Here is a 26,120-nt window from a genome sequence, read left to right on the forward strand (position 1 = left end):
ATTTTTTGGTTTTGTTGTGTAAAGTCAACAGATCAAGCGCATTCTAAATGGTCAGTTGACAAGCGCTCACAAATGCAAAATTTATAGGGAAAACTGAAATCGAACTCCTGATTAGGGGGAATTCTGTAAATATCTACTATTATTAATTATTACGATACGAAAGCATAAGCAGAATGGGAATCTACAGATTACTACCTATTCAAAACTAAAACTGTACAAACGAGTGTATTAATCAACAAGTGCACTTACCTAACTGAACAAACGGTTAATGCTACATTGATTTATAAAAGATTATTAACTTTATAATCAAATGATCCGACGCACAGTTTACAAAAAATTTATTTAGGAAGGGGATGGGTGGATAATTTACCCTAAATAATGAAAGAACATTTGTAGCAAACTTAGCAATTAGCCCGGTGGCTTAACAGGTACAAGCAAACAAAGTTTAGCCGAGAAAAAGTTTCCATTTGTTTGTAAAGGCGTTGAAACGATTGCTATGGTGGGCTGTCTGTTTTTCAATTTGAACAACAGAGTTTAATTAACGCCATAAGACGGACCTTCAAGGGGAGTAAGTAATAGAAGAGGTAGTAAGTAAACGTAATCGTCCCCCGTTTTAATTCAAGGTTTCTTAAAAACTCTATAAGCTATAGAGGCGCTATCCTTTGCAACGCTGTCTCGACTCACTTTATGGGCCAGTTTACTGATTTTTATCGTAAAGTGAAGAAGGACTCTTATTTTAAGGAACTTGATTTTAGCGCACAGTCGGCCCAGTCGCTGCCGAGGCACTACCAAGATTTCAAATGCTTCTAAATATTTTACATTTTATGACTTAATTGCTGTAGTCAATTATTTTGTGTTCTGTAAGTAATGTGTAAGTAAGTAATTATTTTGTGTTCTGTAATTTTCACACGACCCTACAAGCTCTGAGCTTTAAACCATATCGTGTTTAAATAAAGGATATTTATGTATGTAGGTATGTATGTATGTAAGTATGTGTAAATGTGTGTATGTATGTATGTATGTATGTATGTATGTATGTATGTATGTATGTATGTGCAAGAATAAAGATGGCATCTTGCAAGTTAGAAGAACAAGACCAACTGATGCCTATATAAGTTGGGACTTTTGACAGCCCCATCAAATGAAGAGCTGTGAAAATAAAACCATTCCCAAGGCCATTGGAACAGCTCAGGAAAAGATGATTGATCTTAATGGTCTGTTACTATTATATACCATAAAATGACGTCATAAAATGCTCAAAACTCAAGGCGAATGGTTTCACTGCCAAATTTTGAACATTTTATGGCGAAACTTTATGGCCTATAAGAGTATAGACCATACAAAAATGGCCTTCGATTCTTTTTTCCAACAACATGGAAAACGTACAGGCGGAATTGGCTTGTTAACCGTCGAGATGATTATAATGTTTCACAAAAGTATCAGTGCAAAATAATGCATAGAGAAAGGCCTTGACTTTTTTCTACACATAATCAAAGGCTTGCTGAGTTCGCTCCCTATTAATAACAAAGGAGAGAAATAAATGCTCTATAAAGCAATGTCACTACAAAAATATCAATTCATTGATAATCATGATCTCTTAGACACACCGCCATCGGCGACTGATCTCGTCGAGGAGGTATTGCAATTTAATTATTTAATTACACTGATGTGAGACTTTATTCTGTAAGAAGGCGATGCCGAAACAAAGAATGAATGATTTTTTTTCGTACCGTGCCGACTTCTTCGAGGGGGTGGTGCTAGACGGCCCTTTGTAAGGAAATGGTTTCGAAACAAAGACTAGATGGGAATGATTTGTGAAACCACTAATTAAGTGCTCCGCTGTCGACCTCGTCGAAGTGGTCGATAAAAAATAGGTTCAATGTGGACGCAATACACTTCCAAATGAAAGGTTGAATCGGAGAGCCGACAATGCCGACGAAGGGGGTCATTTCAAGACCTACGGATAAAAAAAAAAGCCGCCGACTGGTAGACAAGGAAACGATAAAGAAATTTTCGAATCATTTCATTGCATACAAAATGTTTATCCAACAACGACGTTTTCACCAACAAATATTTAACATAAAAAAATGTTAACTTGACAATCAGATTAATTAGTTATCAAACAAACATTGAGCACGTTTGTAATAGTGCGTTTAACTAACAACTTTGCAAAGTGAAAAGTCGATGATTGGAAAGTCTTTATGAATGATTAACTGGATAGACGGATATCTTCTGTTACAAAGAAGATCATTTTCTCGCGGTAGTGCATTTTAAGTGTATCTTGTCTTGTTTGTATTTGTACCGTAAGGGGAAGATCCATTTAACTTTCTCTCTAAACAAAAACCAATCCTGTTTTTTCATCCGAGTTGGGCTCCGTACACTGAACAGGAATGCTACCTAAGAAAAATATTAAAAAGAGAGATCGGATGAAATCATCAGTGTTCTAGATGAATAATCAAATGACATCTTCATTCCTCGTAGGTTAATTTTAATAAGTGGCTAAGTTACATCTCGTCATGCACATTGTTTACGTATCTTTTAAAATTTCCTTAAGGCTCTTTGTGTCTTTTATACATGGCAAGAAAACTTACGGAGGCTGCTTCAACACTACTTACAAGATTGGAATCACGCAAATCTTAAGTTTGCTGACTAAATTTTCTTTTTATTGCCTGTACATAGGTGAAGAAGGGTTGTATCTTGTGAAACATGCATTATACTTGTCTCACAGAGTCGATATGAATTTGTCACGTCGTTACTGATTATAGCTGTAAAAGGACATTGCATTGTCTTGCAGCATAAGCAACGCTGTTTTTTCAGGTCTTTAAGTACCCTTGCTATTTGGCCTACGAGGAATTTGAAGATATCTGAAGGACCAGAATGTAAGCAATTTGATGATTTCTTCAATTCTTTAACCTACCTTGCTCACAATGTTGAACAGGTTGTTTAGCACGGTGATGTTGACCCATGCACACCTTACTTTGGATCTGCATTAAAATGCCGATGATGATCTTAAAAACACTGTTCCAAATACTTGCACTAATCCATCTGACTTTCACTGGAAGGCGATGAACAAATTTGTTTAGGCAATGGTCAAGCATGGACATTACTGAACACTTAGTAGGCTCGGTGTAAACGTTTGTGGTCTATTGTCAATGGGGTAGTTGGAAGTAACTTAAGGTTCAGATGCAATAGCGGGATTAAATCACTTTTTGTTTCCGTACATGTTGTTAAGGTAACCCAGAAGTGCAGCTGATATAAATCCAACCAATAAGCTTACAGTATAATTGTATTATCATTAGCCGTTAGTTTGAAAATTAGTTTTGTTCCTTGTTGATGTCAAAATATGCAAATATTCTATCCCTTGATGTCTTGTGACGTACGCACGTGGCCACCACAGCCTTTGATACTCTTCTCAATTTTTCCGGTTTTATAGTTAATAGCAGATATAGATCTATCACCAGAGCTTCAAATATATGAAATTCAGAAAGAAAATGGAAAAGTGGTATATAACATAAAAACATAACCTTAATTTACCGACACCTGGAGAATTCGTCGGAATGTTCTTTAATCTAAGTGAGCTAACTCACCATGCCCACGCAAGTCTATTTTCAAACTTTAAGGCCTCACGGAACCCTCACGCAAGGAAATACAACGTCAAGATTACCAATAGGCCCATTAAAACATTAAGGTTAATATCTCAAACCTTCCCCCCCCCCCCGTTTTCTTAAGCGATGTAGTATTCCCTCAAACAAACATTAGTTTGCATTTTTTGCATTCTTTTTGACGCTATTTTAGTATTCTCAGGCCGGTAAATCTATTTAGTTTGTTGATCGCATGGTAGATATTGGTATTGCGCTTCCACAAATAAAACACTTTGAACTCAATGCAGTTATATTGAGTATTAATTTTAGCGGACTACAGCCGGAAAGCAATGTGAAAGAATAAAAACAGAAAACGTTTCGTTAACATAAATACGTTATCTATTGTTTTGTCGTTCAAAATGACCTAAGTTGTGGGGAATGTGCTTACAACGCATTAATGTTGAAGCACGAAAGTATTTATTGGCGTTAGCTTTATCTTATCAGTCAATTGATATTTGCAGTAGAGTTTTCCGATTTAGCGGAAGTTCTGCGGAAGTGGAACTTGCCAAATTCAACTGAATTCAATTTCTCGGATTTCTTTATGTGAAATTCGTTTAACGAATACTAGTAAGTAACTTGCACTTCACGAAACCCACTACAGCGCGCAAATATATTTTATACTTGCAAATTAATGAAAGTTTCGATTCACCAACAAATACAGGATTTAAGCAAGCATTTTTTGTGGCCAGCTCATTAGAGTTGGGGCTAAAGACGACGAGTAATCAACGGACGGACAAGCTCAATGGGATTTTAAGGACTGTTTCAATACAGTTTTTCGGAGGCCATACCGATATTTTTCCAATCGCATCAAAAGTGACTTTATCCTTGCCCAGTCACTATCATATTTTCACCACTAACTAACTGTGCTTATGACTCAACTGTCATGACTTCATCGTAATCGGCGAGTTTCTTTAGTACATGGTAATGACTCTTCGATTAGTCAATTTTCGCTATTCGGAAAAATAGATCGAACTTCTGCGAACTTCAACTAAATCGGAAAACCCTAGTAGAAAAGAACACTTTTTCGAGGAAATAACTTATGCTATTCAACTTTGAAACAATTCCATTGTGCATGCTGATAATTAACTCTGTAGTTCATGTTAAGAAAAAGTATCCACTAGGGTTTTCCGATTTAGCGGAAGTTCGCGGAAGTTCGATCTATTTTTCCGAATAGCGAAAATTGGCTAATCGAAAAGTCATTACCATGTACTAAAGAAACTCGCCGGTTACGATGAAGTCATGAGCACTCTCACCTTATAGCACTTAAATTAACACCGAATGAATGTTTATTATCTATCCTGAATATTTTTCTCGTGCAACAGCAAGTTTGTGATTATCGGATACTCGTTCGGTTGATAACAGAGACTATGAAGTTTTTGTCAGTGAATGTGTTTATTTTCGTACAAGTACAATCATTAAAAGCTAACATTCTTTTAACCCAGATGTGATACATGTTCCCTACCTGGATGAAAACTTCCTGCGCATTCTACAGTCTGTTCTACAGGCGCCTTAGCCGGTGTATGATGAATTTTCTCCTGTTTGATAGGAAACCACAAGTGCAAACGACAAAAGGCAAAAAAGAACGCTTGTGCCTAAATATTGAATTGATAGATGCATAGACTTTCTGAAATCCAATTGAGTGTTCAATTTGAATTCTCAATGAGTGGAGAGCCCTATTTGCCTGCAACTGTCTTCTATTTCGCGCAATCCGTATGGGAACTATCAGAGGCACCCTCGCAGCGTAACCTCCGTCGGCAAGAAGCCGTGCTCTACGGGGTAAACCTCTAGCTCTGCAACGTCCAATCTGAGGAAGGCTCCGGTAACATTGGGCATCATTCATGTGCCCTGGAAACGTGAAAGTTACAATAAGTCATCTATCTGACAAAAACAGAACTGTTCAATGTATGCAGAGCTAGGACTAATACTATACCCTGTAACGAGAAGGACGATAAGGCCATCGGCGTCCACAACTATCTGCCATGAAATAAAGTGGCATCGTTTATCTCCGCGGTAAAATTCAGCTTGAATTGGTCCCGAAGGACGGCGAATCCGGTGAATAGTTCCGTCAATCATACCCACGGCGTTTAGAAAGCTCGGGAATGTGTCTAAAAATTGGTTCCATTGTCGAATCGAGTGCCATTTTATGTATCGATTGTAATTTGTAAACAGAATAGGGACAACGTGGTAAATCTCCTCGGCTACGGTGCTTTTAGAAATGTCGAATACATATGCAAGAACGTGGAACTTTAAGTATTGGCGAAGCCAAATAAACACAAGTAGCACTCTGTTGGGCACATCGAGAATGCAGCGTCGTCTCCTGTCCGTTCGCGGCGTTCGAGGCCATTGTCTTGGTAAAGTTACCTCCCTGTATATTTTTTCAACGACTTCTTCCAAAGTTTCTGGTGTCTCGCCCGTCATGTACCAAAATATTACAGGGTTGAGCTGTAAAGCTCGCCACACGTCTCTTCCTCTTGACCTCTTTCCATGGAAATACGGAAACAAGACCATAACTAGGTGAGTATAAGTATTGTGTGCTTCGGGAGCGGAGAGAGCGGTAAGAAGAAGAAACAAGGCATTAACGCTGAAGACCAGAAACACTGGTGGTGGAAGAGCACTAGGCGTTTGATCTTGAGTCACATTTACCAAACAAGAAGCCAAATAAATCGAGGAAACGATAATGGAGTAGGCATTTAAAAGAAATATTGGGGGAGGAGGTGGGGAGTTTTCTTTGGGCATTCCTATTTCTTGGGAAAACAACCGACACAAGTCTGTCCTTTTAGCCAGTCAGCAAAACATGTTTATAACAAGCATCTGTCTCCCCCAGTATCTTAGAATTTCATATTCAAAATGGTTTAATTACGCTGACCAAATCACACTCCATGTTGTAAAAGTATGAGACATTTTTATTAAAAAAGATGCGTCAAAAGGACGTTCTTACCTTATGTGCTGAAAACAAATGAGAATGTTGTTTGTTCGAAGCAAAACAAATACTTTGTAATTTTTCACACTCTCAACAATAGACATATTTTTCACTCTTTGAAGGAGGGCGGATGCCAGACAAACTAGCGAGAAGCAAGGAGATTGCCACCTATATGACAACGACAAATAAAAATTTGAATGTTGTTTATTACAATATTCGTTATATATAAGCCCAAACTTTGCGGTTTTTTGCACTTACAACAATGGACTGGAAGGATAACATATTTTTAAGGGCAGCATTTGGCGGAGAGATTGAGATGCCCGCCAGCCCTAGAACGAGTACCTCTTCAACAACCTCTTCCAGTACTGACACTTCTAAATCTGCACAAAAGGGCAAGGCACTAAGAAAACGCAACGCACCACACAAGAAGTATAGCAAATTGGAAGACCACTTGATTATCAGAGCAGTTGAACTGAACGGACGGGACTGGAGAGCGGTGTTGGCTTTTTTAAAACGAAACTGGGAAGTCCTTGGAGAGGAAGGAGAGCTGTACCGCGATTATGATATTGGTGACAGAAGTATACAGGATCGACTACGGAAACGAGCCGCAACCGTTCTAGGCAAGGACAGCGAGGCAAATGATAGGTGAGTACAAGGGAATACATTGGAGTTGAAAATTTGGATCACTGGTGTGGACTAGTTTATTTGGCGTTGAAAATCCGTTGGCCGTTAGACTCAAGTCTAGTTTTTGCCTATAGGACGTTTTGGGGGTTTTAAATTTGTATTCGTACGCGCATTTTCTTCGCCATTATACCTGAGTACCCCCTTAGGGTACGAACTATCAACAGTTAGTTTACGATGCAAACTCGTTGTCATTAACACGCTAAGGAAAATTTCTTTCTCTTCGTATTTTCCAGGGATGATGAAGCTTCGTGTATAGATGATGAATTTAATACGGTAGATGATATTTTGCAAGGCCCCCAGCTGAAAAACCCTGCTTCAGAAGATAGGAATCCACCACAGATATCAACGATGAGATAGACAAATTAGTAACCAAGATTAACCTGAGGGATACCAAATATCGCCTGGATGCAGCTGAAGAGCTTGATGTGGCAAGCGCCGCAGATGTTATGGAGAAGATAAAGAAAAGGGCCAAAAGTGACCGAGAAGAACGTGGTAAAAAAAAAAAAGGGAAAGGGCAACAACGGTCACCGACAGGATTGACGGCGTACTGGAACAGTTGCCTCAATTTCTGGCCACAGCAAACAGTGCAGCCAAAGCACATACTAGAGCCCTAGCCAAATGGGAAAAAAAGTTTTGTCTGGCCAGTTCATCAGATTCTGACTGATTTTTTTAAACGTAATAAAAATACGAAATGTAAGTTGAATTCGTGTTTGTGTCACCGATATTATAAAAAAACTGATTCAAGGTCATGTTCTGTCATAAGAGAATAAATAAAATATTGAGTGGCTGCTAAAATATAGTCTCAGTGGATAGTAAATCAAAATGCATGCTTTTATAATTTTAAAAGAGTTTGACGGGTCATTTACCCATTTTAATAAATCATTAACATTTTGACACCGGATGTAATTCCGGGTGGACATAATTTCTGTTACTCTTTTCAGAACAGGCGCAAATTTTCGAGGAATTTTATTGCATCTTTGGAACGTAGAACATCGACAATATTCACTCCGGACGTGTGCATGGTGAACATTAATTTGCAAAAATTAGCAAAGCGTTGAATGTAGTATCGGGGAGTTTTTACTCGTTCTTAGGCTACAATAGTCGTCACAAATCTTGAAACACGTGTGATTTTCCCCTTCCCTAATGTTGATTTGGGTATTGCAGTCATCTCAGTGCTCCAAAATACGCTTGGCTCAACATTGGGGAAGAAGAGGGGCAGATTTGAGTGAGAACAAAAGTGAGAAGAGTGAATGTAAGAAATTTTTGAAAAAAAATTCATGAAGAACAGGCTCTGTTTCAACGATTTGTGACAAGTATTTATGTTATGAGGTCAAAAAAGAATTTTGTCGAACCGTTCGAGAGATATACAGGAAAGCAGTAAAAGTCAAAATTCATTATTATTTTTCTTGTCACGGTGATATCGATTTTACCTCAAACTGGATTTTGACAAACTGCAGTTCACAGCTACTTAGTGGTGAAAATTTGATAGTGACTGGACAAGGATAAATCACTTTTAATGCGATTGAAAAAATATCGGTCTGGCCTCCGAAAAAATGTATTGAATCAGTCCTTAAAACCCCATTGAGCTTATCCGTCCATGATTACTCGTCTTCTTTAGCCCCCAACTCTAACGAGCTGGCCACGAAAAATGCCTGCTTAAATCCTGAATTTGTTGGTGAATCGAAACTTTCATTAATTTTGCTTGCAAGAATAAAATATATTTGTGCGCTGCAGTTGGTTTCGTGAAGTGAAAGTTACTGTTACTAGTATCCGTTAAACGAATTTCACATAAAGAAATCCGAGAAATTGATTTCAGTTAAATTTGGCAAGTTCCACTTCCGCAGAACTTCCGCTAAATCGGAAAACCCTACTCTGACTTGAAAAATGGATTTCGTTCATTTCTTGTGTGTTGAGAGACTTTCATGTACTTATCCCAAAATTACAACACGCTTGATCGGATCCTTTACATCCATTTTTAATGTTACGTGCAAAAATGTTAGCACAACTGAATTATTTATGGTTGAACTCGACTTTGGGCAATGAAGATGGTTTTATTTATTTTGGTGGGAGAATTTCAAGAAATCAATCCGAGATCGATAAATCGACGGTTTTGAAATTTAATGCATTGTGAACAAAACGACCGAATTCTACCGGAAAGTTACGGAGCAGAGACAATCGAAAGATGTCAAATAGTTTGAATTTTCCCGAGAGCCGTACAAAGTTAACAGGTTAACACATTTATCGGCCATTTTTAGTCAGTCGTTGTAGTTAAATTGTCGTTTCGTTTGCCAATAAATAGAACATTTTCGATTTGATAGTTTATACGGTCTTTCAGCTGTTTATTTAGCATATCGAAAGATGGCTGTTCTCTGTTATGCACCTAACACTGAACATGACTATATGTATTGCGAGTGTCAAGAGATCAGTTTGCTTCACCCTTGAGATTACCGTGGGGGCTCATAACAAGGCTTAGATTTAGCACAACTTTAAAGATCGATTTAACAAGAACTTACAAAGTCTATAACAAACAAGTACCACAGTGAGTTACACTACACTTTTTTTTGTTTTATCAAGATGACTTTTACGAACATTGAGTTTTAATCAGGCCAACAACAAGACTTTAATGACTAAAACCACTATCGAACCAAATGATCAAATAATCGAAAATAGCTCAACTTGGAATTAACCTTTTAAAAAAGTGAGGCGCTAATTTTCAACCAATGCAAGGTAGTTGCAATATAATAGAAACCTCAGAAATGTTCACTATAGAAAGAAACATTGCGGCTCGTCTTTCATGGATTTTTTGTAGATACGTGCATGAACTTAACTGACATAATTTCGACGATCTTCAGGTTTTGCCTCCATATTGAGAGACAACATGAAGCGTTGGATGAAGCTATCTCGCAGGCAGATCTAGAACCATTCGAAATGAGGAAAAACGATGTTTACGGTATAATCTCAGAATAGTCAAAAGGTCTGGATAGTGGCAGATATGTCGATATTCTAAGAAACCACACAACACTTTTTAAATTTGAACTGAAGATGGCAGACGTTTCTGTCGAAACATGTTTTCAAATTTAAAAAGTGTTGTGTGGTTTCTCAGAATAATCCTTGAGACTAAGTTGAAATTTTTAGAATATACTTTACAAACTTATCAATATAAGTATTTAAACCTTATAGACATAGAATAAGAGGTGCAGTTGGGTGATCAGCTTGTGACTTTTAAAGTTGTTATTAAATTTAATTATTATTAAAGGCTAAGCAATCACTACGGTTTACCGAGGTGTCGCGAAGATCACTTTTGTGGTCACACAGAAAGAGATAGCAGGGCATAGACACATATGGTTTCCCGTCCAGTTAGAGAAAGGTAATATGTGAATGCTGATTTGGCGAATATCGTATCACTGCTTACACCGAATTTTTTTTGGTTGAAGACCCCCGCTCGTTCCCAGCAAATGCTGGCACATTCTATTTTACTTCTGGATCCGGTTGTTCAAAGAGCGGATAACATATCCGTATCCAACAATAACCATGTCAAGGAAAAATATTGGGTTCGTAATAATTTTAGAGAACAAGACGTTTTAATGGGGCAGCCTAAAGATTGCGGGAAGAACGACGAGTCCCGCGCACAGTCCAGAGAGTTCATTCCATCTAACCGATGCGATGTAAGCGCCTCCCCCAATCTTAAACACTTTCAAATTGAAAGAGGTGGAAGATTCATCATCGGAGAGTAAGGAACAGGCAGCGACAATCGCCCAGGCTGTTTGGATGTCCAGTGAAGGGGTAATATTGATGCACGGGCATCGCGAAGGTCATGGGTTGGAATCCGTTCAAGCCTGCTTTTCGCAACTGCTTAAGTTGCGTAAATAACTGCGAGTGTCTTTCTTGTAGTTAATTATTGTTAGTCTGTTAACATTATTTAATTTATAACTCAAACCCACGTATCTAGTTTTATTTCAAGTCTGTTACCGCACAGTTAGTCCGCAAGGTGGCATTCGTGTAATCGATTCGAGCATTTTTTTTATTGTATCTCCTCTCCCCTATTAATTTTTATTGGCAATACAATTAACAAGGTTCACACCAGTAAGACGGATATGCAGCCTTTATTTAGGCACTACAAAAAGTTAAAGCTCAAGTCTGGTGGAGTCGTGCCTTGGTACAGTTAATACAACAAAAATATATAATATATGATAAAAAACTTAAATACAAATATCTAACATTAAATACAACTCCTATTACTTCAAAAATGCTATACTATATGACTTATAATTATGTACTGATAGTCTGGAAGTCAAATATAAACCGGTGAGGCGAGGTAACATACGTTGAAATATTTGGACAGGTGTATACACCCTTACAACTTTAAAAGTAAAATAACCTCAAAATTGTTGCTGGAAATTTTTATCCAGTGCAAAGTAGTATTGGAGTTCTTTCTCTTTCTTAGCTGGGAACAACAACAACGTCAAATGAAGCAGCGTTTCCTTCCGTCTGAACTGTTCTACCATCAGTGGGTAATTCTAAAGAACAAAGAAAAAATATTTAATCAGACGAGAAGGTGGAAACACCAAAGGCATTTTCCTGCAGCTGCTGATAAATCGCCATCGCTCGATAAAAATGAACGCTCTGCGCTTTTCATTTCTCTTAATTAGTAACGCTCACTAATACTTAGGCTGCTCAGTTTTCCTTCTGGGCCCAGCTGTTCAAAGCCCGATGAAGCTCATCCTGGGTTAACCTTAACTTTGATTCCAGTTTAATAACTAACCAATAAATATTCTTGTTCCTTAGTTTCCTTTAACTTAAGATTAGCTTTTATAAGCACTTTTTACGAGCGAAATGAAAAACTCAGTTAATTATTTAAGCCCAGATTTTTAGTAAGTGCATGTTCCATTTGCGTTTCTTTATTTGATTTAAAATGCATATTCAGTATTACTACATAAACGCTCTTTTGTACAAAGTTATCTTCAATGTTATTGTTAAATACGCTTGCTTTCATATTGGTGGGTGTCTTTATATTGGTGTAGTGATGTTTGATCATTGAATTATGACCGGTAAGACAAAAATAACAAAATGAACGGGACAGGAATTGAATCCTGGCGCTTTCCATCTAGCCAAATTAGTTTACGTTTGGAAATTTTCCGTGTCAAATGAAAATAATATTTTTTAGTCGTTCCAAACTTGCAATCTCATTGGTTGATCATAGAACGTACGTGGAGGTGCAATGTTGGTGAAAGAAGACAACAAAATGGAAACGAGAATTTTGTACAATTGTAACGGTAATTTGCCTTCCAACCGGCTTGAACGCGGGAAGAATTGAAATACCTCCACAGGCCGTCCATTTGGTCCGAAAAATTCCCATTCATCTTCGTGTTCTAGCTATTTTCTAATTTCAACCGTTTTAACCGAATGTTTTGGGTAACTGTAAAGCGCCCCTGGTAAGAGGTAATGAACCCAATGAATAAATCACATTACATAGATGGCTGTTTCAGGTACGGTCAGATTCCAGCTGATCTAATAGGGGGTACTTGGGTTCAGCTTTGCTAGGTATGTGCCACTGGCCTGTTAGAGCCCCTGCCCCATTATAGTCTGTTTTGCGGCCAGTTATAGACCCCATTTTAGTCACTTTTGGAAAAATGTAATTTTCGCAATTCCAACTAAGTCACTTCTAATTATGCATCTACTCTATCAATCATTTAAATAGGTTATCCTAAAATGAATTGACACATTTTTTAAATTGAATGAAGAACACTTAATTTTTCTTTCACCTACAATACAAGAATTCTGGTACGTTTGCTAACCGTAAATATTTACAAACTTACCGTCATTAATAGCCTGGGGATTGTTACATTTAATAAGCAACAACTTTCTGAACTTTTTAACTGCGAGACCATTTTGAATCCTCACTTAATATAATTTTCTTACCCCAAAAATCCGAAAATATGCAACCCCATTCTTGTCTGTCCAGTCGTGAAAATGCAACCCCATCCAACGGCTCATCCCCATTAGCCTCTTATAAGAAAGTAGCCCCCGGGTCTAATAGCTGTTCATTCTTGTAACATCGCTATCTTCTGCCTAATATCTATCAATTCGGACCCTGTTTGTGTTGGGTGTGTTATTGCCATAAATCATAGCTTAGTCATACGAACCTTTCTTAGTATCATGCAGCAGCGAACGTTGGAAAAACAAAACCACCAAAAGACTTGTGAGCGCCAGAAGCCCAGGAATTACCGAGAAGACGTGATGTATGTAGCTACTTGCATTTGTGTTGGAGCCATGGCCAGAGCTAGATGAAAGGGGAAAAGGAAACGGGATCAATGTAACTCCTTCACATACAGTTGCAAGAAAAACGTAAACTTGGATTTCCAAAACAGTGACAAAAATACTCGATTCGGTAAAGGACTCCTCTGTCGACCAAGGTTTGTGACACCTGGCCCCAGTTGTTCAAAGGCCGGATAACTTTATCCGCTGGACAAGGCACTATTCGGGGTCTAAAATATACTTCACGTTAAACGTTGTCCAAGGTTTTCGTACACTCCTAAACTAGACTGTGGTTAGAGTGTGCATATTCGCTTGTACACGATGAAATACTGAAATCTTCGCACAGATTGAAACCGTCGGATAGTGACTTATCCACTGGATAAAGTTATCCGGCCTTTGAACAACTGGGGCCAGGTCATTAAGTACACAGTTAACTACATTATGTTTAAAAGAATGAGAATGCAGTACTTTGTGACATCCTCTGGGTTTTGGATGAAACAATTCCAAAGTGTTGAAAAGTTAATTCACATATATACATCTATGTAAATTGTAAAATGAGAAACGTTTTTTTTAAGTACTTACTTATCTTCAGGATAAAACTCTTGTATTCCCATAATCAATCCTCCGCTTGAAAGCCTTGCTATAATAACAATAACTGAGAATGCAAATCCACTGTTGTCCTGTGGGTGAAAAAGAGAAACATCATTGCTGGAAAATTTTGTTTTTGAAAACGCAAGGACATTTACGACTTGAATGTGGAATGTTTTGCCTAAAATTTCAGTTGAGAGGGTATTGTAAAGGAGAATCAAGAACTAACCGTATCCTCTCCAATAAGTGCCGTGGCAAACGCCAGAGACAAAGCATACATAACAGACATGCCACTTCCTATGAGTATCACTGGTGCATATGTGGACTGTCTCATGGAAGGACTTTGAAAGTAGCAGTAAACTGATCCACCAATAACAAAGAGAGAAGCCAGAATATACGTCCACTGTGGAAAGATGGCAAAAAGTCAAGGGCTAAAACTTTTCAACAAGTCCATATGCAACAAATAAATAAATAACTAAATAAATAAATAAATAAATAAATAAAGGAAGAAAGAAAGAAAGAAAAAAAGAAAAAAATATACAAAGAAGTTGATAATGATGTCTTAGTTGGCTTACAAGCTAGCTCCTGCTTACTTTTCTGATCTTTGTCCTAGTGCAGTGAGCTTGGGGTCAAGTTGTAGCATTCGTTCTTCCTGAAATTCAGTGTTGCCCTTTTTACGGACAGAAAGGCACAAGAACTCCTTTCTGTTTTCTACAAACTAGCTATGAAAAAATCTGTCGTTAGATCTTAGACTGCCCTCTTCAGTCGGTAATTTTAAGAATAAACTTCTTGCTTATTTTGGTGTCTCATTTTGTAATCCCCTGTTTTATGTAGGTACTCGTTTTGATCCTATTAATCACTTTCGCTTTAGATGTAACAATAGTACCCTAAATCACGACCTTTTCATTACAAATTGTCTCCATGTTTCTCCGGCTTGCCCTCACTGCAACGCACCTGTGGAAGATGTTAAGCACTATTTTGTACTGTCCAATGTATGCTGCTCATCGTAATGGTTATTTACCTTTGCTGCCCACCTACTGGGAGATAAATGGCTTCTGGCTTCGGACAAGAATAAGATTTAATGTTTTCTGTTTGGTTCTCCAGAATTGCAATGTCAGTCGAATGTTCGTTTATTCGAGCAAGTTTAGTCATTTAGTCTAGTTTACCTTGTTTCCAAGTTTTGCACTGAGCTTAACTGAAAGAGTGCTGGCCAATGTTCCACTGATAAGAAGAACGAGTGGGAAATAGGCGATAGCTTGCTGGGAAAAGGAGAGAAAAACAAACAAATATTAAGTTCATCGAAGGAAATTCTGAAGACTCCACTCCCTTAGTAAATGCTTGGAATAAATATACGAATAGGTCAGTCAAGGTAAAAGCTGATAACCGTGCAAGAAAGAAAGAAAGAAATAATAAAGAATGGAAGAAAACGAAGAAGAAGAAGAAGAAGAAAAAGAAGAAGAAGAAGAAGAAGAAGAAGAAGAAGAAGAAGAAGAAGAAGAAGAAGAAGAAGAAGAAGAAGAAAGAAACAAAAAACGAAATAAACAAACAAACAAAGGGAGAAAAAAATCTAATTGTAATGATTGTTCTCACCGTTCCAAACTCCATTCTCTCTGTTAAGTAAAGTGGCAAATACACATAGACTACATCCTGCACAAGACGGGAACATGTGACAATAACTGCAACCTATCAATAAATAATCACATTCAAAGTAAGTTAAGTGTGATTCCCACTAGTTATTTAATCTAAGATAGGGAATATAGAAAGATCGATGTTACAGGCTTTTTTTTTTACCAAATTTTTCAAGAAACACTATTTTCGTTAAATTTTGTGATACATAAAATATCAATTTTGACTGATTGAAATGATAAAGACCAGTGATACCATTGCCTCGACCCCACTTTCCATGACTAGAACCAAGATTTTCAGTCATTCAATTCAGTGTTTATTGGAGAAGAGGGCTGGTACCTTGTGAAGGACAGTTATTTGGTCAAACTAACCTTGTATAGGTGAGGATTCGTCAACCAATTCTTTGCCACCCTTGGCTTCGTCTTTGCAGTAGAATTAGAGGTGTCGGTAACGAATTCGGTAGAATCCACATTTGTCACAGGTTCATCTCGTAACTCCAAGATGCTATCTGTTTTACCATTTTCTGTATTTGTCAAGTCATCCGCGTTTGCACTGACCCTTGTATTTCTTTCCTCCAGGGACGTAGAAAGCTCAGAAACACAAGTTATATCAACGGCATATCCCTTCTCTAACTTTTCAAGTTTATGTTGCCCTTCACAAAAGCTAACTTGTTTGTTTTTCGCCTCTGCACACGTCGACATTTCTATTCCAGTCTCACTGCAAGTTCCGACTTGGTCCTCTGTCTCAATTTTGTCACTTTGGTATCCCAAATTATGTATGCCAAGATTGCGACTTTCTCCTAAATACGTCATAATACCTTTCCTTCGTTGACGGCTGTTCATGCTGGTATTTTCAGCGCCTTCACTATGCTTAGTCTGGAGGGTACTTTCATTGTCTTTTTTCTTTTTTTCTGTGCCTTTGTCTACGTTGTTGTCTTGCCCGCAGCTGCAACGGTATTTCATTTCACATTTTAATTAAACTTACCCATGCCAGACTTCGAACAACACATACATGCGACAAGGGGATACTTGGCCGGAAGAGGACTGAGCAAAGGTAGATATAATTTTTGCGTTTGCTTTAAAGCAACCATCTTGCGAAAAACGTTTCTCATTTTCCTTTCAGTCTAGCGCACTCGACTGATTTCTTATGTTATTGAGCCGTCACATAGAAACCGGATCACATTTGCAAAAGATAAAGTCATCTTTACTTGCTTCTTTTTATTATTCTTGTTAATTAAACAACAGAGAAAAGCAAACGTTATGAATAAGCAATGATTTCAAAATGCTGTTTGATTTGGAAAGGAACAAGATGCCCATTTGCGCTAAAAAATCTCTACCCGCTCATAGCGTATTTCTTGTACACCTTGTTATTTTGAATACGATGCTCTTTATTACACACTGCAGAGTTGTAGTGTAGTTTATCTGTATTCCCTTACCATGTACTGCACTCAGCTTCATCTTTTGTGGCTTCCGCATCTTGATCGGCATGTCCCTCGATGGCGGGTGTGTGTCTTTCTGCTGCTTGTTCTTGATGAATCATTTGAACGAGTCCGTCAACGAAACACATTATGAAGCTCTTCTTACGTTCCTTGTCGAGTTCTTTTACTTGCGTTATCAAATCTTAGTAAAAACAACAACGTCTTGTAAATATATGGCGACAATAAGCATACATACGATTTCAAAGTACATAATGGCGGCCAGCTAGAACTTAGCCTCCATCCTCAATCGCTACATCAAAATTATTCAAAATAAATTAAATAAAATTTTACTATACAAAAATGTAATTATAACAATCTTTCTAATTAATCATGAGGAAAGTAAAGGTTGTTGTTGTTGCAATTGTCCTTCTAAAGGCTGGTTTCCATATGATCGCGGATCGCAGATCGTAGATCGCAGATCGCAACAAGGTCTGCGATCGTCTGCGATCCTGCGATCGTGATCGCAGACGATCGCAGAAGATAAAACCATGTTCAATCTAAAGGCTGGTTTCCATATGATCGCGGATCGCCGATCGCAGATCGCAATAAGGTCTGCGATCGTCTGCGATTATATGGAAACTACTTCTGCGATCCTGCGATCGTGATCGCAGACGATCGCAGAAGATAGAACCATGTTCTATCTCCTGCGATCGTCTGCAATCAATTGCGATCTGCGATCTGCGATCTACGATCGTCTGCGATCATATGGAAACCAGCCTTTAGATAGAACATGGTTCTATCTTCTGTGATCGTCTGCGATCACGATCGCAGGATCGCAGACGATCGCAGAAGTAGTTTCCATATGATCGCAGACGATCGCAGACCTTATTGCGATCTGCGATCTGCGATCTGCGATCTGCAATCTGCGATCTGCGATCCGCGATCCGCGATCATATGGAAACCAGCCTTAAGAATCATGATTATCATAGTAAAAAATGTAGCATAACCACACAACAAGAGAATCTATAACCTGTCACTGGCCTCTTGCTGGTGTCATCCGGCGTGACTTCAGATAGCTGTGTTTTTCTAGTTGAATCGTCAAGATGGCTTTCATTGGTTTCATTGGAAAAGAGAACGCGGACAAAACGCTCCACTAAACTTCTTTTTCTTTGTCCACTTCCTGATTTCGTTTCATCCCTTGAGTCATCGAAGCTTTCTTCATTTTTTTCCGAAGACATGATCATGGGAATAATTTTCTGAGCAAGGGCAGCAGATCCCCTTTTGATTTCTTAAACAGAAAAGAAATAGGCAACTTCTCAGGTATTTGTTGTACCTTCGGCACTGACGTTAACTGTTTTATGTTTTCGCCGTTACCCGGATTTCTTATTTTTGTTTATTTTTTGGAACACGAGACAATAAAGGCATCCACGAGCAAATGACTGACCGGAATCACAATGCAGTGTGCCAAGGAAATATTAAATAAATTTCAAATCAACAGAGTAAGTGTACCTTAATTACGCTTCGAATTGAAAATATGGGCTCAAAGGGACTCAAATGTTCCATTCAATTTAATATTTTCATGGCTAAATTGATAACAATGAATAAATGACTAACCTGAGATCATCGTAAGTGCAAAGCAGAATGATATTTGTATTGTGGAATTGTCGTGGAGGTGAACTTACCATCAGCCGTCTCAAAAATCATTGAGTGAACGCCCTGACTTGCTGAGGTCAATCCACCTACATTCTTTAAATTAGGAAAAGAAAATAAACAAAACAGCAAGAGCATGATGATCTATGATCTTATAGTTGAATTATTTTGTGTAACTAAGTTTGCATTATAGTTTTCTTTTTAAATTTTATAACTTGTAGATGCACGCACGAGCTTTTGTTAGCTCATAGACGACGTTGAGTATATAAATATTGATTGATTGAGCAACATCAGTATAACAACATTACAGTCATTTCAATTCATCAAATAATCGACCCGTTATTCCACCCTATCGCGAAATATTCCACAACAATAATTATTACCTATAGAAATGCTTCACATTTTGGTGGAAACAAATTTGTGATGAGGTAGTGATGTTGTGTAACAAGAACTTATAAAAGTAAAACATCGATCCATGTGGACTCCCTTTAAGGAACTACAGAATAGCCACCTCAGCGACGTCCACCACACCTTCAAGTAGAATCAACTGACTATATTCAGGGGTATGACTGATGTAACGGGCGGGAGCATAGATGGGTAATGCTTGGACACAGATAGAAAAATGTTTGATAGTATAAAGAAGAGTTACCTTAATTTCTTGTTACGGCTCTTTTTAATCACGATTTACAGATCTCGATCGATTTATGTCAAATGAGAAGACTAACTGGAATAAACAGACGACGTTTCGCGACGAAACTACTACTCTTCACGCAGAAATGACAACCGAGTAATTACTGCAAAAATGCGATATTGATGACATAACTTATATACTAATCTGGGTAGAAATTCTGATTGGTTACAACGAATTTCCAGCGCAGCACTTACGAATCGTTTTCAAGATCACAGAAAGCAAACCCACCATTGCCTTTAATTTTGTTGAGTCTCTTCGACGATTCTTTGGATTAAACGATCACCAGATGAAATATACTCAAAGACTGGAATAACTGAAGTATGCTCCAATTTACTGAAATGAAGATGTCGGTCGTTCGATGGAGTGTTGACGTCGATGTTTTGGCTTAGCCCCCGTCCAATGCATGAGCACATCTTTGACAAATCCATTTGAAGAGGTTTAAACTATTCTAGACGCATATTCAGCTCAACAGAAGTCTTCTTCTATCACTACTTGAAAATAGCGTCTATAGTATTTTGAAAGAACCAGGAAAGTCCTCAACTGAAACAAAACGAAATAATTGAAGGCCCAGCTTATTAGCTTGAACACAACGGCTATTTACAAGCCGTACAACTTTTGGTCCAAAGGTTCAGTTAAACGACATGACTTCTTATTTAATTGATTAATTGCTTGTGTTTTGCTAAACCAGGCCGGGGGGGGGGGGGGGGGGGGGCGATTCTATGCGCGGCAACTTTGAGCCTGAATAACTATTTTTTTCATATTTGCGCCAGCGCCATGAAACTTCAAAACGTTGTCAGAAATTTATCTGGGAAAAATTATAGGTGGTTGGTTAGTATTCATTGACTTTGACGTTCCCATAGTAATCAATTTTTGACTAGCAGTCTTTTCAGAAAATGACTGAATCCCTTTTTGTAATGAAGAAAAATTACTTTACTTACTGTAACTTTTGTGTTAATAATCTACGATTATGGGCAAAAATTCCGTTTGTATCACAAATTAAAACGAAGCACAAAGCAGCGGATCAAACATTGAATTAACGTTTCCTGAAGGAATTTAAGGCCATATGCAGAAAACCCGATGAATCTGAGCTAAAACAATAAAATGCGATCTGAGATGCGACATAGGTTGCTTATGCACTCTGCCCTTTAGTTATTCCAATCGTTCGATTATATTTATTCTAGTGGTGGCTTAATTCAAAGAATCTTCGACATGACACAACTGAAGACCGTTGTGTGATCAAGTGATCAGATTTCTAACCGTAACTGGGGGAGCAGGGATGGCGCAGTGGTGAGAGCACTCGCCTCCCGCCAACGTGGCCCGGGTTCGATTCCCGGACTCTGAGTCATGCGTGGATTGAGTTTGCTGTTCGATATCGTCCTTGCTCCGAGACTTTTTTTTTTCTCTGGGTAATCCGGTTTTCCCTTCTTCTCAAAAACCAACATTTCCAAATTCAAATTAGATCTGGAATCTGAGGATGACAGGTTTGTCGGTCGTATCAGACTATTAAGTATCACCCTTGTTAAACAAAGTTGATTTATTTTTTTGACCTAGTCGGCGCTTTCCGGGGGAAGACCAGTGGTGGCTCCGCAAAACGTCATCTGGTTACTTAGGATATGTTCCAAATGTAAATGGTTAAAAGCTCTGGATTTAGAACCTCCGCCTCCGAGCAACTAATCAATCAGAAATTCTTCTGCTAAACTTTCTTTAGCTCCAGCTGATTTTACCTACCGTATGTTCCGCAAGTTTACTGGTCTTTCTTAGAGCGCGATTGGTTTTAGGTTCCTCGGTGCCGATGTAGAAAATGAAAACACAGATGACTCCTGTTCCAGTGACAATCAAAGAGAGGTGCTAAAGAATTATAAACGCAAGGTATAAATATAATCTTTATGCTCAGATGCATTTTTGTACTTTACTTCCAAAGCGATTTCACGCGGATGAAAATCCCAGTGGACCCCCTTTCTAAAAAAATTGAATTGGATGATTGAAAATGTTTCAAATGTCAGGATAAACTTCTTTCTCCTCTTTACTAAGGCAGTGGAAAAAAAAAATACAATTACATAGCTTATATGACGAGCTGCGCCATTATTGCTTCACGAATAATCAATAGACCTTATGCAAAAATGGCTGGATTTTATCTCCATCCATCCACCTTAAATTTCGAACGCGTCCTCGTCGAATGAAACTAAGTCAGGAACCGTATATATTTTGATTCAACTACAACAGTTTGTCTGATACTGTATAATGTCCCTAATAAATGTTGCAAAATTAGAAGTAGAAAAAAAAAACCCCTCTTATATACTGCTAATACAATATCAATAACTGGGAATCAGGGCCAAGCGTACTCAGCGACATATGAATAAATGCGACTGAAAAATATTCTTATCGGCTTCCTATGCTTCCAAAACGATTTTGTGAACGTAATGACAGCATTTATAGCCAATAGCATTCGTGATAAACATCAGAAATAAACGGTGTTTGTAATATTGATCACCTGGTTTTAATATAACTGTTAACATTTTCGTTATCTATTTATCCTTTGAATCTTCTAGGTATGAATGTGATATTGCGAATATACAAACCGAGAAAGGAGGTAAGCTTTTTGGTCCTAGATCGTCTCCGCTGCTCTGTCCAAAAAGTCCCCACGCGATCAGATAAACGTAAATTCCACTCACAAAGCTGAAGACTGTCCTGTTTAATAGACAAATCACACAAGCTGCTTCTAGCATTCTATTACCATTTTTCTAAGTTCTCGGATGCTTTTCTTTACGTAAAATAAATTAAAATATTCTAGACTGAAAGAAATACAAAAGAGGTGGATTGTAATTAATTTTTGCTTTTATAGAACGTACGCCCATGCCAAATCTTAAATCTTAAATTGACTCAGGTAATTATATTTGCTTGGTTTTGTTTGATCGTTTGCATGTTTGATTGATTTTGTTGTTTCTTTCGTATCAGAAATTTCATTGGTAAATAAGCTTACAAAATAATTCCAATTTTAAAGGCGTTTAGCTTTTCAAGAGTTGAAGCTATGCAATTTTTTTTTTGCTCGCACCTGCGGGCGACGTCATGAATATATTAGCTGTTCCACAGAAGAAACACAAGGATAAAACTCTCATTTGCAAGCTACAACAACAGAAAATTAGTTGGGAGGGGGGGGGGGGGGGTGTATTATAACTAATTCCTTTTTTTTTTCCATGGTAAACTCTACCGTTGATAGAGACATGTTTTTGAACATTATACTCTTCTTTCCCTTGCATTAGTTCGCCAAGTTAATAATGGATAGTGTAAGTTCTGGTGCGGTTATGATAGCAAGCTTACTTGAGAGCGTTCAGGGTAGTTGCTTCTCTCTTTGTATCTGTGACAGCTGAGATAAATGACAGATGATTGATTTCCAACATATTGTAGGCTACGTTGATAAGAGCCATAATAGTACCGTAGTAGGCAAGAGGCAGCCAAGTCGCCTTTTGGTATTCACTGCACAACAGACATTGATGGAACACAGGCGGAAATGCAACGGCCATCAGTATTGTACCAATAAAATGCCATGACTTCCTAAGGCCCATCTTGTTTGAAAGAAAAGGTATTTTCACATGGTCACCCAAGTAGCCATTTATAGGAGACATGACAGCGTCGGTACACTGTCCAACCAGTAAAGCCATTCCTGCTTGCCAGGGAGGTAGCTCGACAACCTTCATGAAGAACAATAATTCAAACGACATCGCTGTTTGTCGATAAATATCGCTCAGCAAGTTCCCCATTGCACACAAGAAGCGATGTTTGGCGTTCATTTTCTGCTTTGGTTTGCTCTCTCTTACCTTAGTCATCAGTTACTACCTTGAACAAAAATATATTTATACCAGTTTGTCTTTGCATCTCAGAATAGTAAAATTGAGTTTTTGTGACGGTGTGAAAATTTCGCACTTTTGTTAAGAACTTACATGAAAATCACTAGTGAACATGGAACATGAACGACAGAATTGTGATTGGTGACACTCACAGAAACATTTTTAAATTAGAATCGTCGACAATAGAATGGCAGGCAAATAGTAGCATGACTGCATGCTAAACGCCTAAACAATACCTAGTATCAAAATCTTATTTTGTACGCTTCAATTAGCTAAGTTAACATACTTTACTTGTCCCCTGGTGCCAAGATGGCGCATAGAGCCAATTAGCTAACATAACAATTACTTAATTTAGAACACGATGACTCACTTTAAAATCTGTGCCAAGTTGTCCAAAGCCCGATTAATAAAGATTATTAAAAGAAGTTTTTTGTCCCTCAGTTTTTACTACCATAAGCTTATAATTAAAACTAGGCTTTCAAAACATATTTAACCAGTGAGATGAAAGCCTTCGTTAACTTTTAAAGGTAGATTAACGTTAACAGGCGTCCGAACAACCGGACCCAGATGCTCCTGGTTAAATAACGACCAAGACAAAATCAGCATTCCAAAGGGAAAAAGTTATGGTATGTCTATAAAATAAAAATAAAACATGCTTTATCCAGTTTGACCAGAGCGACGACAAGACTTCATCTAAATTCAACAGTCTAATGGCGATGAATGGCAATTAGACACAAAAAGCAATTTTAACTGAAAGAGTTAATTACTGCACTGAAGTTGATTAATTGAGCGATGAACTGTTGCCAAATCGTTGTTGAGCGTTTTTGATAATAACTAAAGATAACTATGTATAACGTGTTTAAAGTTAGTGGATAGCTCATTTTACCTTGGGTAAGTGAATACTTTTTTAAGTTCTCTCTTCAGTTTTAGAAAGAGCAAACAAAAAAAAAATGTTGTCTACTTTTCGACCGAAAAAAGCAAAGTTTGAAAATGAGATTCCGTTTCTTTTAGCGAGTAAACTTTGACGGCTAAAATTATGCATGTTATGCATTGAATAATTTTGTTTCGCATCACGCACGGTCACCGTGTTTCTTCGTTGTCACACAGCTATTATGGTCGGTGCTTGATTCCTATAAACGCCGATTTCTTTCTCCAGATTCACCTGTTAAATGCTAAAGTAATTGCCAAAGGTAAATTAATTATCCTGCGGGTGTAAGTTGAAATTGTTCACGGATAAAAAAAATATTGTGGTGGCGGATAGTAGTCCCACTATACAGACGCTGGGCAATCTGACAGCCTAGCAGAAAAGGCAATTTTATAGAAAAAAGTTAAGAGCTATTCATTCATCACTACATTGCGAGTAAATGCGTTTTCTTGAATCAAATTTCAAGGCCCATTCGGCCGAGAGAGGAATGGTGCGGTTGTTACACACAATTAAGGGGTCGGACGCTGGGCAACACACTGTAACGATTTTAAATCAGGGAAAATGAGTTTCATTTTAGGTAGGCTTTTACTGCGACTACCAAATGTTTAGTACAACTGAGGGCATTTACCATTTTCCGAATTGTATTACGTTATTTTGAATCTAATGCAGAGTTTAACATATCATGTAGCTGCTTTTAATGGTTTAGTCATGAGATGATACAAGACATCGAAGGATTTTTTTTAATTTGTGCGCAGGCTATATCTACTCTCAGCAAAGTTTCAAGATTCGGCGTAAAAGGAGGGAACGTACGAGGCGAAAAAAAAATGTAAACAACTTAACTGCCCATCCAAATTCCACCACGTCAGTTCCCTCAAACCGATAAAATGTTGTATTAATTTAACTTACCGTTGTGGGTGGTTTCTTCTCAGTCAAACGTGTGTTTAACTTGCAGTGTTATCATTAAAACCGGGCTTTAATCGTACCCTTAGCCATTTAAATAATTTTTGGGGGCCCGTAGTCAACTTCCTGCAAATAATAAAGGACTTTCATTTTACAACAACTTCCTTAGTCGACAAAAATACTTAGGTCACATGCATTCAGGTGACGTACGTTTTTGGAAAACAAGTTATCAAGACTGACATGTGATCAAGAGTGAGTTTTTTCAAAACAACTACCATCTAAATACCAACCCGTCAACACTAGCACTCTCAAAGCAAACAAAACAAAAAGAGATATTATTTTTATTTCTCTTTTCCGTCTTTTTAGTCAGAGGCGAGTAGTGTTATTTAGTGAATAGTTAAAATCCCAGTTTATAAATAGTTTATTTATAACTTACCTGCTACCATGATCTGTTTTGGCCCATTTCCAACTTGTTGTACATTAATATTATTTTGATTTTACAACGACTTCCTACGCGCAGATAAAAATATTCCGGTCACGGCTTTCAGGAAACGTGCCTTTTAACCGCGGATCGTGCCAATTTACGTAATTGAAAAACTAATTCTTTATTGACATGTAAAACAACAATTTTCTTCTGACATTTTATGTGTTATAGTTCACAAATATAGACTCCTCTTTTGGGCGTAAAGCTATAGCTCCTGAACTTTGATAAGAGACGAGTGCATCTTAGAAGAATATAGCTTTGTAAATGTCAAATGAGAGTGTGTTGCTTATAGTACAACTGCCTTTACGGCCACACCACTGGCAGTCGGAAACTAATAAGATATTGCTAAGAATCTTAGCTTACAAGAGCTAGACGAGCTGGTTCTTTACATAAATGTCCAAGGAGTTTTTCTTTTGAGCCTGCTAGAAATATAAAGCTTACTGCTTCCTCCCCTTCTATAAACCACTTTGTTGTGTAGGCTTCTTCTCTAAAGA

The 26,120-nt window shown here is 37.9% G+C and overlaps 1 protein-coding gene across 1 annotated transcript; it reads right to left on the reverse strand.

The window, feature by feature from the left end:
• Window positions 1–11,524: 11,524 nt before the first annotated feature.
• Window positions 11,525–25,188, reverse strand: LOC146488315 (uncharacterized). Its single transcript, XM_085123410.1, has 14 exons — window positions 25,149–25,188; window positions 22,791–23,302; window positions 22,052–22,160; window positions 21,201–21,320; window positions 18,814–18,877; window positions 18,162–18,419; window positions 17,150–17,333; window positions 16,086–16,659; window positions 15,679–15,771; window positions 15,255–15,347; window positions 14,318–14,491; window positions 14,083–14,180; window positions 13,389–13,525; window positions 11,525–11,762 (listed from the first exon to the last, which is right to left on the reverse strand). The coding sequence occupies exons 2-14, from the start codon at window positions 23,294–23,296 to the stop codon at window positions 11,686–11,688; spliced, it is 2,487 nt and encodes an 828-aa protein (XP_084979536.1). The 5' UTR covers window positions 23,297–23,302; window positions 25,149–25,188; the 3' UTR covers window positions 11,525–11,685.
• Between the last annotated feature and the right edge of the window lie 932 nt (window positions 25,189–26,120).

The sequence above is a fragment of the Pavona decussata genome, unplaced genomic scaffold, assembly GCF_977016875.1.
Source record: "Pavona decussata unplaced genomic scaffold, jaPavDecu1.1 SCAFFOLD_11, whole genome shotgun sequence".
Lineage (NCBI taxonomy): Eukaryota > Metazoa > Cnidaria > Anthozoa > Scleractinia > Agariciidae > Pavona > Pavona decussata.